The 14,296-nt window shown below is 39.1% G+C and overlaps 1 protein-coding gene across 2 annotated transcripts in view; it reads right to left on the reverse strand.

Annotated features, from left to right (window-relative positions):
* Window positions 1-14,296, reverse strand: part of prex2 (phosphatidylinositol-3,4,5-trisphosphate-dependent Rac exchange factor 2) — a 400,722-nt gene that overhangs the window by 270,082 nt on the left and 116,344 nt on the right. For both annotated transcript variants that reach the window (XM_073041067.1, XM_073041077.1), the window contains exons 7-8: window positions 7,143-7,276; window positions 2,304-2,416 (exon numbers count right to left, since the gene is read on the reverse strand). In XM_073041067.1, the coding sequence (XP_072897168.1) occupies window positions 2,304-2,416; window positions 7,143-7,276 (247 nt within the window). The remainder of the gene's footprint in view (window positions 1-2,303; window positions 2,417-7,142; window positions 7,277-14,296) is intronic.

The following is a 14,296-nucleotide window of genomic DNA, read 5'->3' on the forward strand; positions in this document are numbered from 1 at the left end:
CGCTCTTCTGTCACGATGAAGCCACTCTCAGGTTGGAGGAGCAACACTCGATATTCCAACTATGTAGTCTCCAACCTGAAGGCATGGAACATCGATTTCTCCAATTCTAATGCCCCCCCTTCCTTCTTATTCCCCACTCTGGCCTGTTTCCTCTTCTCTTAACCTGCCCACCTACCTATCACATCCCCTGGGGTCCCGCACCTCCTTTCCTTTCTCCCATGATCCACTCTCCTTCTCTTATCAAATTCTTTCTTCTCTGGCCCTTTACCTTTTCCACCTATCACCTCCCAGATTCTTACTTCATCTATTCCCCATCCAATTGGCTTCACCTTTCACCTTCTAGCTTGTCCTCCTTCCCTCTCTCCCCCACCTTCTTTTTCTGGCATTTTTCCCATTCTTTTCCAGTGCTGATGAAGGGTCTCAGCCCAAAGCATCAACTGTTTGTTCATTTCGATAGATGCTGCCTGACCTTCAGAGTTCCTCCAGCATTTGGTGTGTTGCTCTGCTTCCCTTCCTACATCTGCTGAGTATTTCTAGCATTTTCCGTTTGTAATTTAAATTTCAAGCATTACATAGTGTTTCTTTTGTTTAGTTTCACCTACTGATTCATGTAGATGGTTAGTCAGTAAGTGTCAGGGTGTTACGGATTTAACAGTGCCTGGGAAATGGAGCTGTTAGTAGTATATAGAATTTGAAGCTGCATTTACTGCCGTTAATCCCTGAGCGTGATCACTTAATGTGTCCAGGTCCTTGCAGCAGGACTCCTCACACTGAGCTACCTCGATTTCTTTTCTTCCTTCCTCCACATATATGTAAGAGTCATTTGTGTTACAGGATTTATTCCTAATTTACAGTAGTGTAGGCTGCCTATAACTCACGAAACTGTTCTAATGCTGATGTCCATACAAGGAACAGCATGCTTTACCCTAACTAGACCCTACGATCATTATAATAAGTAGTCAGTATGGGTGAGTGCCACTTATCTGAAATCCCAAAATCCGAAAACTTCCAAAATCAGAATTTATTTTCAGCGCTGACTTGACGTCACAAATGGAAAATTCCACAAGATGCTGGGAAGGTTCCCAGGCGATGTGCAGTCTTTGCACACCACAGACAGTTTTGAGAAGTGACTTCACAAATGTAATGAAAAGAAGTTAATGAAAAGTGGCGAACACTGTATAAAGTGAAAATTTACGATCTCGACTGTGCATTGAAAAAGTGGATTTGTCAGCATCAGACTGAACATGAAACAAGATCTATCAAGAGAAACTGAAAATTGAAGGTAATCATGAATATTCAGCAGGCTTGTTGCAGAAATATAAGAAAAGGCACAGCAGTGAATTTTGAAGCAGCCGAGAAATTCATTGATGGGATTGCCAAGATCGTCGCTGACAGAAACCCAACATGCTGAATGACTAGGTCAGTACATACGTGTGATGAGCAAGTGTAAGGCAAAGACTGATTACTGGTGGAACATAAATTCAGAGTCCGGAATGAATGCGATTCCAAACATCCACTAACTGGCCACCTGGTTGGCCAAGGTAGTGTATTTTACCTTTCTGATAGTGCAGTCTGCACCTCATTGTTTTATGCACAAAATTATTAAAAATATTATATAAAATTACATTCAGGGTATATCTATAAGCTGTATATGTAAAGTATTGATTTTGTGCTTAGACTTGGGTCCCATCCTTAAGGTATCTCATTATATAGAGGTAAATATTCTAAAATCCAAAATGCTTCTTACCCCAGGCATTTTAGATAAGGGGTACACAACCTGTATTAAGTTGATAGGCTGGTTAGTTTACATTGAATAGATAGAAGTTTATCACACAACATGATCTCCATGTATTTTTATAGAGTTAAAAGAATTTAGACTTCTCCGCTATTTAGCATTTGCCTGCCATGATTTCCATCAAGGCTAGTTTTATATTTGCCTGGATGCATTCTCCAAAGCTGAATGTTACATCTTAATCTTTTTTTTAACCTTCTAATAACCAAATCCGCATAAACAACTGTGTCGTAGGATATGATATTGTGGTGTCCAACTCAATGGAATGTTCAAAGCCACATCCATTGTCAAATTAAAGTTGATCTTTAATTTTTGAATATTTTTCATCAATGTTCAGCTACCAGCAAAATAAATTTAATTTAGTGGCATTGATATTATTAGCCATGTATTATATTATATTAAATATAAATATAATATTTATATTTGGGGGCATTTTGAATCCATCACATCGATAAAAATAAATAAAATCCTTAAACATTGGTTAAATTCAAGCAATATAACCAATAATTACCTGTTCCATCATCAACATTTTCCACTTCCATGATCTCTGTATTTATCCTGCCACGAAAAAGGTACCGATGTCCATCAGGTACTTTTTTTGGGTGCGAAGTATTCTTTAAGCGTCTGCAAGTTTAATTACAGCATACTTTATTCAAAGCATCACAGATCTTGGATACTTCCTTTACAGAGTTCATTTAATCATGTCTTAAATAGAGTTTTACAAAAGTCTTAATTTAATCCTAAATATCAAAAGCATAAAGTATTCAATATAAGAATTCCATGAGCAATAGGAGTAGTATTTAAATAATCTGATATTTTTGGAGATGATGTTATAAATGTAAGATGGATATTACATATAATGCTTACAGAGTTCAAGAATAAACAAATAAAAACCTGAATTAAAAAGCAAAATATGTGGCAACACTCACCAAGTACAACAAAGAAACATATTTATGTTTTAGGTTGATGAAATCCCATCAGTTCTGATAAATCATTAAATCTTTCCACAGATGCTGCCTGACCTGCTGAATGACTCTCAGAATTGTCTGTTTTTAATTTCTTGTATACAGCCTTCTAGTGGGATTCAATCTGAATCCAGTCTCGTGAATTGGAGTGGTCAACATTTTATTTATTGTTATCTGAATGAAGTTGATTTATTTAAGTGTGTCGTCAAGAATATGCAATGATTTTTTTTCAGTTTTTTATAGTTGTTATGTAATGCCATTTGCACACTGAATGGTTTATACGAGAAAGGAAGGTCACCTGCTGGGATAGTTATGCTTTCTGGGGTTTAATGATAGCAAGATTTAGATCAGTACTCCATACTCAGCAGATGCCCAAACCTATTTGACAGCAGCAAACAAATAATATATAGGAAAGCTTGGTGACTTCTTTTCTCATTTCCCCATGCAATTTCACAATGGTTGGAAGAATATCAACAATGCAACTGGACCCTGACAAAATTACCTCTAATGCTTGAAGTGTAACTAATGCAGTTGTAATGAAGGATAATTCTTTTTATCAGATTTGAATCTAAGAGGGAAGTAAGTAATCAACTGTTTTTGCTTAACTTCTCCCCTTATTGCTTTGACCACTCTGATTCCCTCACTGCTGAGAAAGTAGGGAAGGAACTGGCAGGAAGATGGATGTCATTGATGAGGAGAGCTGACACTGATCAGCTTTAAGTAAATATTACTTTCAAAAACTTATATTGACATACAAGTTCCTGGTTCTCTAGTTGAGTACAAGTGGTTATGCTAAATAAAACTGTAAATGTTTTACTTCACATACAATTCAATTGTGCATGATGAAAAGATAAGATTCAAAATGAAGACAGCCTAAATAAATCTTCAAAGACCAAAAAATGAGACTGCAGGTGATGCAATTTGGACTCCGGTTTCAGGTAACTCTCATCTCCAGTGTTCTTTTCCAACAAACATTCATCTAGTTTTCTTCTCCCTTTGTTCACCTCTACCATCCCCTCATCTAGTTCCATCTACCATCTTCCTCTCCCCATCTGCTTTCGCTTACCACCCACCAGTCTTTGTGCTGCCCCTCCCTCGTACCCTTCTATAGTGGCAATCTTTCCTCTTCCTTCTCAGTCCAGGTACTGGGTCTTGATGCAAAACATGGACTCACACCTTTTCACTCACAGATGCTGCTTGACTCATTGAGTTCTAAAGTTTCTTGTTGGTTTAAACCTCACTTGTACTAGCTTAACAAAAATTAAAAATCTATAAACAACCATGCACTCATAAACCAAATAAAATTTAATGAGGGAAATGAACTAAAAATTACCACCAAATAACCACCAAGCTGGGATTCAGTGGTATTAAGAAAAAAAAATTTAAAGCCTCAACATAGAAGTTATGCAGTTCCCAAAGCATAAGGTGCAAGTAATTTTACATCTCAGTTCTGATTTTGATTGTGATAAACTGTCATCCATCTGAAGGCAGTAATGGAACACTCCTGACATCAACATCAATAACAGTAGCTGGCACAGTTCACAATCTCCAAGATGATAATGTAAAAGAGTTGGAAATAATTTACTTGAAGATATCCAAGATAAGAGGGAACAAAGAGAGTAACTTTGCACGAAAAGGTCCTACAATTCCTTGTGAGGAGTCCAGGAGCACTCTTATTGTCTCTCAGTCCACACAGAAACTTAAAACTTTTCTTAGCAATTCTTTTGTTGGGCATTTAATCACATCCCCTAACTTCAACTGGCCACTTGAAGCTTGAAAGTATGTCACAATTTCGGTTGTTTCATAATTCCCCTGCAGCATTTTTGCCAATTGCATCTTTGCAGGGAAGTTAGAAAACAGCCACAAAATCCTCCATGAAATAATGTCCTATCCTGATCTGAATGCTTAACAGACCAATTGTGTCCCTGTGAACTAAACTAGCATTTTGAGTTAAGTGCAAAGTGAAAAGGTTTGTTTATTTGTCAGCATATTTTCAAATGGGTTAAAATGGTGCAATTATTAAGTCTGGCATTCAGAATTAGATACGTCTGAATTCTATCAGGGCAACTGGTGTATTTAAATTCAAGCAAATAAACAAAATATGGATTTTTTTTTTAAGTTTGCCTTAGTAATGGGAATCAGGAACATACTGGATTGTGGAAGACTATTAAATGCCTGATCAGTTTAGAATAATTAGGGATGATCAATAAATGTTACTATTGCCAGTAATAAATACAAAAAAAAATCCTTTTCACTCTGACTCCTATTTCTGAACAGTGTTTGCTTAATGAGAAGTTTTTAAAACTCAAAATAATCAGAGAACAGGAAATATCAAATTAAGCCGACCAAACTTGGATCTTTTAGACTTCAAACAAATGTATGGCAGATGCAATAAATTACCAGCTGCTCCTTATGAAATGACCAGCTGTTCTTCTAAAATTACCAGAGCAGGTTGAGATACTTGATGTGATTGAACATTGCTGCAAAGAATATTGAAAAGCACCAGCAGGTGGATGAAATTATAGAAAGTTTATAAAATGCAAAATACCGTTTGATTATTCTGTCCTCAGTTGGCATTTACACGTGAATGGAAGTGTTGGTCTAAATTTTAACTTAACTACAGATTGGGACACTAGAGGGCATGAAGCACATGTGAAACATTGAAATTATTGCTAAACATCTGTCAAGTTCAGTTTTAATCCAAGCATTGCATTAAAATAAAGTCAGTGGCCACTTCAGTAAGTACACGTGCTCAGTAATGCAAATATCTAATCAGCTAATCATGTGGCAGCAACTCAATGCATAAAAACATGGAAGCATGGTCAACAGATTCAGTCATTGTTCAGAGCAAACATCAAAATGGGGAAGAAATGTGATTTAAGTGACTTTGACTGTAGAATGATTGTTGATACCAGGCAGGGAGGTTTGAGTTTCTCAGAAACTGCTGATCTCCTGGGATTTTCACACACAACAGTCTCTAGAATTTACAGAAAATGGAACAATAAAAAAACAATTGAGTGGCAGTTCTGTGGGCAAAAATGCTTTGTTAATGAGAGAGATCAAAGGAGAATGACCAAACTGGTTTGAACTGACAGGAAGGTGACAGTAAATCAAATAATCACGAGTTACAACTGTGGTGTGCAGGACATCTCTGAATGGAGAGAACTTTGAACCTTGAAGTGGATGGGCTACAGCTTCAAAAAATCACACCATGTTCCAATCCTGTACCCAATAAAGTGACCACTGAGTGTACACCTAGGCTTCTTGACCAAATAGGTCCCTGAACAATAATACAATATCCAGATAATCCGCTTTTAGGCAGCAGTTGAAAAATAAATATTTGCCAAGTCAACAGCAAAAAGTTCCTCACAGCTCTTCAGTCATATTGAAGAATCTTTTCAAACCACCTAAGAAGGTAGACATGGCCATCTTTATCAATCCTGACTCTGCTGCTCTCCCAGAGTAACGTGACACTTTGTGCATTCGTGTTAGAAGCTGGACACAAAGTCACAACTTTCTGACAGAGGCCGGCTGCCCATTGTGAATGGTGATAAAGAACAAAGTAAAAGAAAATCATAAAAACCACAATGGGGAACTGACAATTTCCTTGGAATTATTTGTTGTAATTGTAATATCTATTGACAGGTCCTCCCCAGGTTAGGCAGGGTTACATTGCTGTGAGCTGTTCATAACTCAGACAGTTCACAAGCCAGAAGTATGGCCACAGACCAAGAAATCAGGTAAAATGATGCATTCAGCCCTGTAGATCAACCCCACCAGTCTCCTAAACTCACATTCAAATGTTTAGGCTGTACATGAGGTGAGATTTCGTAATCCGGAGAGGACCATTTGAAATTAAGATAAAAATGACTGGAGCATCTGGGAATAATAAATTCAGCATTGTAATGCTCTGGCAGTAAAGCCTTTGAAATTAACTTATCTGATAGCCCGTGTATATGTTTAAATTCTTGTTTAATTATTTACATGTTTAGTATACTTAAACTCCTATGTGAGATGATGAGAACAGCCTTATATTTTTATATTCCAAATACATTAGATAAGAAAATAAATAGTTTCAACCTGTGGTACAAGATGAATAATACCATACATTAAATATATAACTAATGTATCTGTACAAATTAAGGAAATCCACTGCTCCAACCCTCCCACCAGTACCTTCACATGTGACCATTTCCTTCTCTTTAAATTTAACTGCAAACAAACATTGTTGGCAAACTCAACAACTTAGAAACATTGCCTCTGGTAACTTATATACGGATCAGCAAATCTTACAAAAAACAGCCACTCTTAAATTACGTTCACATATGGAGCAATGTTCACTTCAAAGCATTTCCTGGTCATAAACAGTGAAATAAAACACCTACCTATGCTTCTTTTTACAGTATACGAGCAAGTTATCAAAGAGGAAGAAAACTCGTTCCTGAATATTTCCAGCTGAAATTTTCAGTAAAGTTCCTTGCATCAGCATTTCAGTGCACGTATCTGTTATATTGGATCCCTAAAAAGGCACAAGATAAAATAAAATTGATTCTTTACAGTTCATAATGTCAAATAATAAATGTATTCAACAGTGCTTAAATTTTCAAATAAACTCCATTATTTACTAATTTATGTGTGCAGAATTTCTCGTCACTTTGCCAAGATAGTTGAAAAGCTATGGAAATCTAAGAATAACATTTGTACTGTTTTGTTATAGTTGCAGAGAACCTCACTGGTCATTTCCAAAATCACCAATTAACAACATACCATGCCAGATAAAACACATTGAAAAGGCATAAAATTAAAATTTAGAGTGCACATTTAATTTTCAATTCTACAGTACTGTGGAAAAGTTTCAGGCACATCTATATAACTATAGAGCCCAAAATCTTTGCTTAGTACTATAGCAATTTTTATGTATTGCACAAATTTCATGACATATGTGAGTTATAATAAACCTCAATGTATATAGATTTCAACAAGGCATTTGATAAGGTACCCAATACAAGGTTTATTGAGAAAGTAAGGAGGCATGGGATCCAAGGGGACATTGCTTTGTGGATCCAGAACTCGCTAGCCCACAGAAGGCAAAGATTGGTTGTAGATGGGTCATATTCTGCATGGAGGTCAGTCACCTGTGGAATGCCTCAGGGATCTGCTTTGGGACCCTTACTCTTCGTGATTTTTATAAATGGCCTGGATGAGGAACTGGAGGGATGGGTTAGTAAGTCTGCTGATGACACAAAGGTTGGAAGTGTTGTGGATAGTGTGGAGGGCTGTCAGAGGTTACGGATGGACATTGATAGGATGCAAAACTGGGCTGAGAATCGGCAGATGGAGTTCAACCCAGGTAAGTATGAGGTGGTTCATTTTGATAGGTCAAATATGATGGCAGAATATAGTATTAGTGATGTCTCTTGGCAGTGTGGAGGATCAGAGGGATCTTGGGGTCCGAGTCCATAGGACACTCAAAGCAGCTGCGCAGGTTGACTTTGGTTAAGTAGGCGTACGGTGTATTGGTCTTCATCAATCGTGGAACTGAATTTAGGAGCTGAGAGGTAATGTTGCAGCTATATAGGACCCTGGTCAGACCCAACTTGGAGTACTGTGCTCAGTTCTGGTCGCCTTACTACAGGAAGGATGTGGAAGCCATAGAAAGGGTGCAGAGGAGATTTACAAGGATGCTGCCTGGATTGGAGAGCATGCCTTATGAGAATGGGTTGAGTGAACTTGGCCTTTTCTCCTTGGAGCGACAGAGGATGAGAGGTGTCCTGATAGAGGTGTTTAAGATGATGAGAGGCATTGATCGTGTGGATAGTCAGAGGTTTTTTTCCCAGGGCTGAAATGCTTGCCACAAGAGGACACAGGTTTAAGGTGCTAGGGAGTAGGTACAGAGGAGATCTCATCAGGGGTAAGTTTTTTTACTCAGAGAGCAGTGAGTGCGTGGAATGAGCTGCCGGCAACAGTGATGGAGGCAGATATGACAGGGTCTTTTAAGAGACTTTTAGATAGGTACATGGAGCTTAGTAAAACAGAGGGATATAGGTAAGCCTAGTAATTTCTAAGGTAGGGACATGTTCGGCACAACTTTGTAGGCCGCAGGGCCTGTATTGTTTCTACTATAATGATCTATAAACCAGTAATTTGGAATGAAATGAATCTGTCTGGTGTTTCAGGACTGGGTTGTGTGCACCTGCCTGTGGCACTCCTTCTCTGCCACCTGTCCCACACCCTCCCATTTCCCAACATCCTTTGCTCCCACTAGATTTACAACCTCGCTCTCCACTCCACACTGACAAATACAGTACTATGTCTTAAACACCCTAACTACATACATGTCCCCAAGACTATTGCAGAGAACTGTATTTTCTTCATCACAGTTAGAAATCAACTCTGACCCTTTAATTTAATTTAGATCAACATTTTAGGAACAGCTTCTTCCCTTCTGCCATCAGATTTCCAAATGATCCATGACCTCATGAACACAACCTCACTGTTCCTATTTTACATTAGCTATTTAATCTTTTATTGTAACTAATTGTATTTTAATACATCTTGTACTGTATTGCTGCCACAAAATAACAAATTCCATGACATACATCAGTGATAATAAACCTGAATTTGATTCTGAGCTATCAAAAGTCATTATCTTTTAACCAACGACTACCGAAGAGATTGAAAATAAAACATTTACATTCCTCTCATAAAATTTCTCCAAATTAAAGAATACCAAGGACCACATTACATTGTAAAAATCTCATATGAACTGTCAAAAGCTTTTGGAATTTTTAAAGGGCAGAAGCCCATCCTGACCCATTTGCTCTAACAATGCACACACTGGAACAACTGAACAATATATTTCCCTGTTACAGACTATAGGAACCGGGAATGAATGGTATTCTAACATTGAAAGTGTTCTTTATTTGTTATTCAAAATGTGAAAATGTGAAAACTTAGAGTATTGTGTTCAATTCTGGTCACCTCATTATAGGAAGGATGTGGAAGCTATGGAGAGGGTGCAGAGGAGATTTACCAGGATATTGCCTGGTTTAGAGAACAAGTCATAAGAAGCAAGGTTAGCAGAGCTGGGACTTTTCTCTTTGGAGCGTAGGAGAATGAGAGGGGACTTGATAGAGGTCTACAAGATTATGAGAGGCATAGATAGGGTGGATAGTCAGTACCTGCTTCCCAGGGCACCAATAGCAAACACCTGCGGGCATATGTACAAAATTAAGGGAGGGAAGTTTAGGGGAGACATCGGGGTAAGTTTTTTGTGTATGTGTGTGTGTGTGTGTGTGTGTTTTTTTTTAATAAACACAGTAGGTTGTGAGTGCCTGGAATGACTTGCCAGGGATGGTGGTGGAGGCTAAAACATTAGGGGTATTTAAGAGCCTCTTGGACAGGAACATGGATGAAAGAAAAATAGAAGATTATGGGGTAGTGTGGGTTTAGTACTTTTTTTTAAAAGGATTATATGGGTCGGCACAACATGGAGGGCTGAAGGGCCTGTACTGTGCTGTAGTGTTCTATGGTTCTATGCACTTGCTGGAAATAAAAGCAAAAACATATATTGGTGTACTCAGCTAGTAGGGCAGCATCTGTGAGTAGAGATACAGATTTCACACCTCATGCCACAATTTTTCTTCAGTACTAGTTTGTGCCGTTCTGATGAAAGATCAACAAACTGATATGTTAATTCCATTTCTCTCTCCACAGATGCTCCAAGAGATCTGATTATCTCCAACATTTTCTCTTTAATCTTTTTTACTTGAATTCCACAATCTCTTCTCATTATGGTGGTGTTGTCTGTCTTTGGTGCTCAATTATCTTCCTCAATGCTGACTTTCATTTCTCTGTTTCATTCTAGGTTACTTTTCTGTCACTTATCTGAGAACAGGCCTAACATACTAAGAAAATTAGTTTTTATATCATACCACTTTTAGAGACCACACCTGAAGGGAAACAGACCAAACAGTATTTATTAAAGAAAGAGTGTGTATGGAGACAGAGCAGACAAACCCTACTTCAGACAAGACGAGTTTAAGAGGATAACGCACACACAAGGTTGAGTTGGACCTCAGCCCGAAGGCACTTGGAGTTTCTCCAAAGAAATGAATGATTATAAATTGAAATTTCCAGCATGATCTCCTCTTTCTTAGCTTGTAATATCCAAAGATTGGAATCACAAAGTGCACATGATAGTTCTTTGTAGTACAAGTTCCCACCAAGATCCATATTTGTAAAATAATAGCTAGTATGACACAAATGCACTGTAGACATATCACCCATCACCCTCTGCTCCCAGACTTGCATGGTCCTCTGAAATCAGTGACCTGGGGGTAGGTGGGGGGAAGGGGGTGGCACTGGCTCTTTTGAATCCCACATGTGTGTCCTCCAGTCCAGGACTTGACAACCTGAGAATCGCTGGTCTCCTCAGCACCTGCCAACCCAACCTCCAGGATCACTGATCTTTGACCGCACAGTACTTACATTAACAGCCCAAAGGTTGAGCCTGCATGTCCAGTACTGGAGATTGGAGGCCCACTGTCTCCAAGTCTGAGAGTCCGGGGCTAAGGACTGGAGGCTCAGAGGTGACCAGTCCTGGGGATGAAAGCTTGTCGATGCATGCATGAGGGGTTGGGAAAGAGACTTGTTATGCTGTTGTTGACTTGTTTTGCTCTGTTGTTGTTGTTGCTGTGTTGTTCTGCTGAACATTGTAGGCATGCAATGTTGGTGCTGGAATGTGTGGCAACACTTGTGGGCTGCCCACAGCACGTCATTCAGTGTGGTGGTTGTTCATGTAAATGATGCATTTCACTGCATGTTTTAATATATATGTGATAAATAAATGAATCTGACTGAATCGACAACAACGTTTAGTTCATAGCTCTAGCTAACAACCTTACATTCAGCAGCAGAAACCAATAATTCCCCAATATACAGAGCAAAGCTATTGAAATAAAACATAAGAAAGGTTGGTTTGCAGATGCAGCAGGCCATCAAGAAAGCAAATGGAATGTTGTCCTTTATTGCTAAAGCAATTGAATTTAAGAGCAGCAAGGTTATGCAACAACTGTACAGGGTACTGGTGAGGCTGCACCTGGAGCACTGCATGCAGTTCTGATCTCCTTACTTGAGGAAGGATATACTGGCTTTGGAGGCGGTGCAGAGGAGGTTCACCAGGTTGATTCCAGAGATGAGGGGTTAGAATATGAGGAGAGATTGAGTCGCCAGGGACTGTACTCGCTGGAATTCACAAGAATGAGAGATCTTACAGAAATGAATAAAATTATGAAAGGGATAGATAAGATAGAGGCAGGAAAGTTGTTTCCACTGGCAGGTGAGACTAGAACTAGAAGGCATAGCCTCAAGATTCAGGGGAGTGGATTTAGGATGGAGATGAGGAGGAACTGCTTTTCCCAGAGAGTGGTGAATATGTGAAATTCTCTGCCCAATGAAGCAGTGGAGGCTACCTCAGTAAATATAGTTAAGACAAGGCTGGATAGATTTTTTGCATAGATGGGGAATTAAGGGCTATGGGGAAAAGGCAGGTAGGTGGAGAATAGTCCATGGTCAGATCAGCCATGATCTTATTGAATGGCGGAGCAGGCTCAACAGGCCAGATTGCCTTCCCCACTCCTATTTCTTATGTTCTTAAAACTTGCACGTTAGTTGCTAATTGAATTCAGAAGGCTTTTGTTATTAGTTCTGTTTGGTGCTTTAAAATTATTTAAACCTGCAAGTTTATGTTTATCAGATCCTTTCAGACACAGATGCTTTAAATATTTCTCTGTCCACAAAGCTGCTTGATCTGATGAGTGTTGAGGATGTGTTTGTGTCCATTTGGAAGAGCACAACCAATTAAAAAGCAGATGGCGGGCAAAGGGCAACAAAAGGTAGAGGGAGAAGGAGGAGGAGAGGAGTGCTCTCAGAAGCATCTTTTCTACCAGCCTCTTCATGGGGAAATTTCTCCACCTGGGAATATCATGTGTGTAATTTATACTTCAGCTGATGACTCAGTAGCTAAAATATTCCATCTGCCCTAGTCACTAATTCTGTCTCAAGGCAGAGTGAACAGCTTTTCCAATCACTCTCATAGACACGGTAACCATAAATTCCATGTACTGTATCATGCTCTTTCATAGCTGTAGCTGAGGAAACTTGCAACATCAAGCATTTCTTTTTTCTGATCACTGTGATCTCTATTCCAAGAGAACCTGGCATACTTTATGCTTCCTTGGCAAAATGCACGGAGTGAGCATGTGGCATAAAGAGGACTGCAGCCTTTCCCATGGTACAAAACATCAATCATGTTTCTTCGTGGCTGTCATGTTTCATTCATTCTACTCACCTTTCTGCTGTGTACCTGGCAACCGGGCTGACAAACTGAGGTAATTAATAGACAGTAATCGTAATGCTTTCACTCTTCAGTGGGCTGCCACTTCTGTATTTGAACCACAATTACAAATGAAAAACTCTGCAACTAGGCTCCCTAGTAACGGCACAGGTCTTCAGTTCTGTACACTACTAAGTGAGACTGTGGACATACACACACCAGCTCTCAAATCTGCAACGGTGATTGTCCACCACCAACATATTGGTAATGATGGGTTCCAAGTCCAGGGGGGTGGGGTGGGATTGACACCAGACTCATATTGCTTCCTCATATTTTCAGTCTTTCTGGCAGGATTATCAATTCACCAAGCTTTTTAATATGCATTCTTATCAACTCAATTAAACTCCTCATTTGAGTCTATGGCAGCACAGCAGACATGCAATCTCATCCCTAAAGAGCAGTGTTATCACCTGCCCAGTCTTTGGCAATAAGATACCCCTGATACATGACTTAACCCATGCAGATTCTTTCCCTAAATTACATCTTGTCAGTGCCTGAATGTATGTCACTGTCAAGACCAGCACTTATTGCCCATCTTGACTTAGTCCCTGATGCCTGCGAACGCTGGTTCAGAAAGCAGAGATGGCTCTGAAGTCAGATATTGCCAGACCTGGTACAAATGACAGAGTTACTCTCCTGCACCAGCTTTTTCCTGCCAGAGAGAAGAAACTTTGCAGCGCGTTGTAATGTCATCTTGCAATGTGTCTGCTACAGATGAATAGCTGGCAGTAGGTGGATGCTGCGAGAAGTGGGTGTTAAATATGTTAAACGAGAGTTTAGTTGAACATGTAAAACCAAAATGATTGCCATTTACGGAGGATGAGTCACGAGGGTGCAGTACATTAAACAGCATCTGGTGTTTTCAATAAGAAATAGCAGAGTAGTCACTGGATATTTATCCCGCAGTGATGTATGGAGGATTTTCCTGGATGCCCACATAAACTCAGCCTCTCCACTTTTTTTATTTCTTGTGAATTTGTGAATAATTAAGTTTATATTTTTCTTGTGAATGCTGCTGCAAATACTTTTTCATTGCACCTATGCATACATGTACTTGCACATATGACAAAAAAAATCTACTTTGACCTTGAGTCCAGTGCTAAAACTTCTCCCTTTTTGTGAATGAAAACTTTTGATGGCCCT

Source organism: Hemitrygon akajei, chromosome 1 (genome assembly GCF_048418815.1).
Source record: "Hemitrygon akajei chromosome 1, sHemAka1.3, whole genome shotgun sequence".
In the NCBI taxonomy this organism is placed as follows: Eukaryota; Metazoa; Chordata; class Chondrichthyes; order Myliobatiformes; family Dasyatidae; genus Hemitrygon; species Hemitrygon akajei.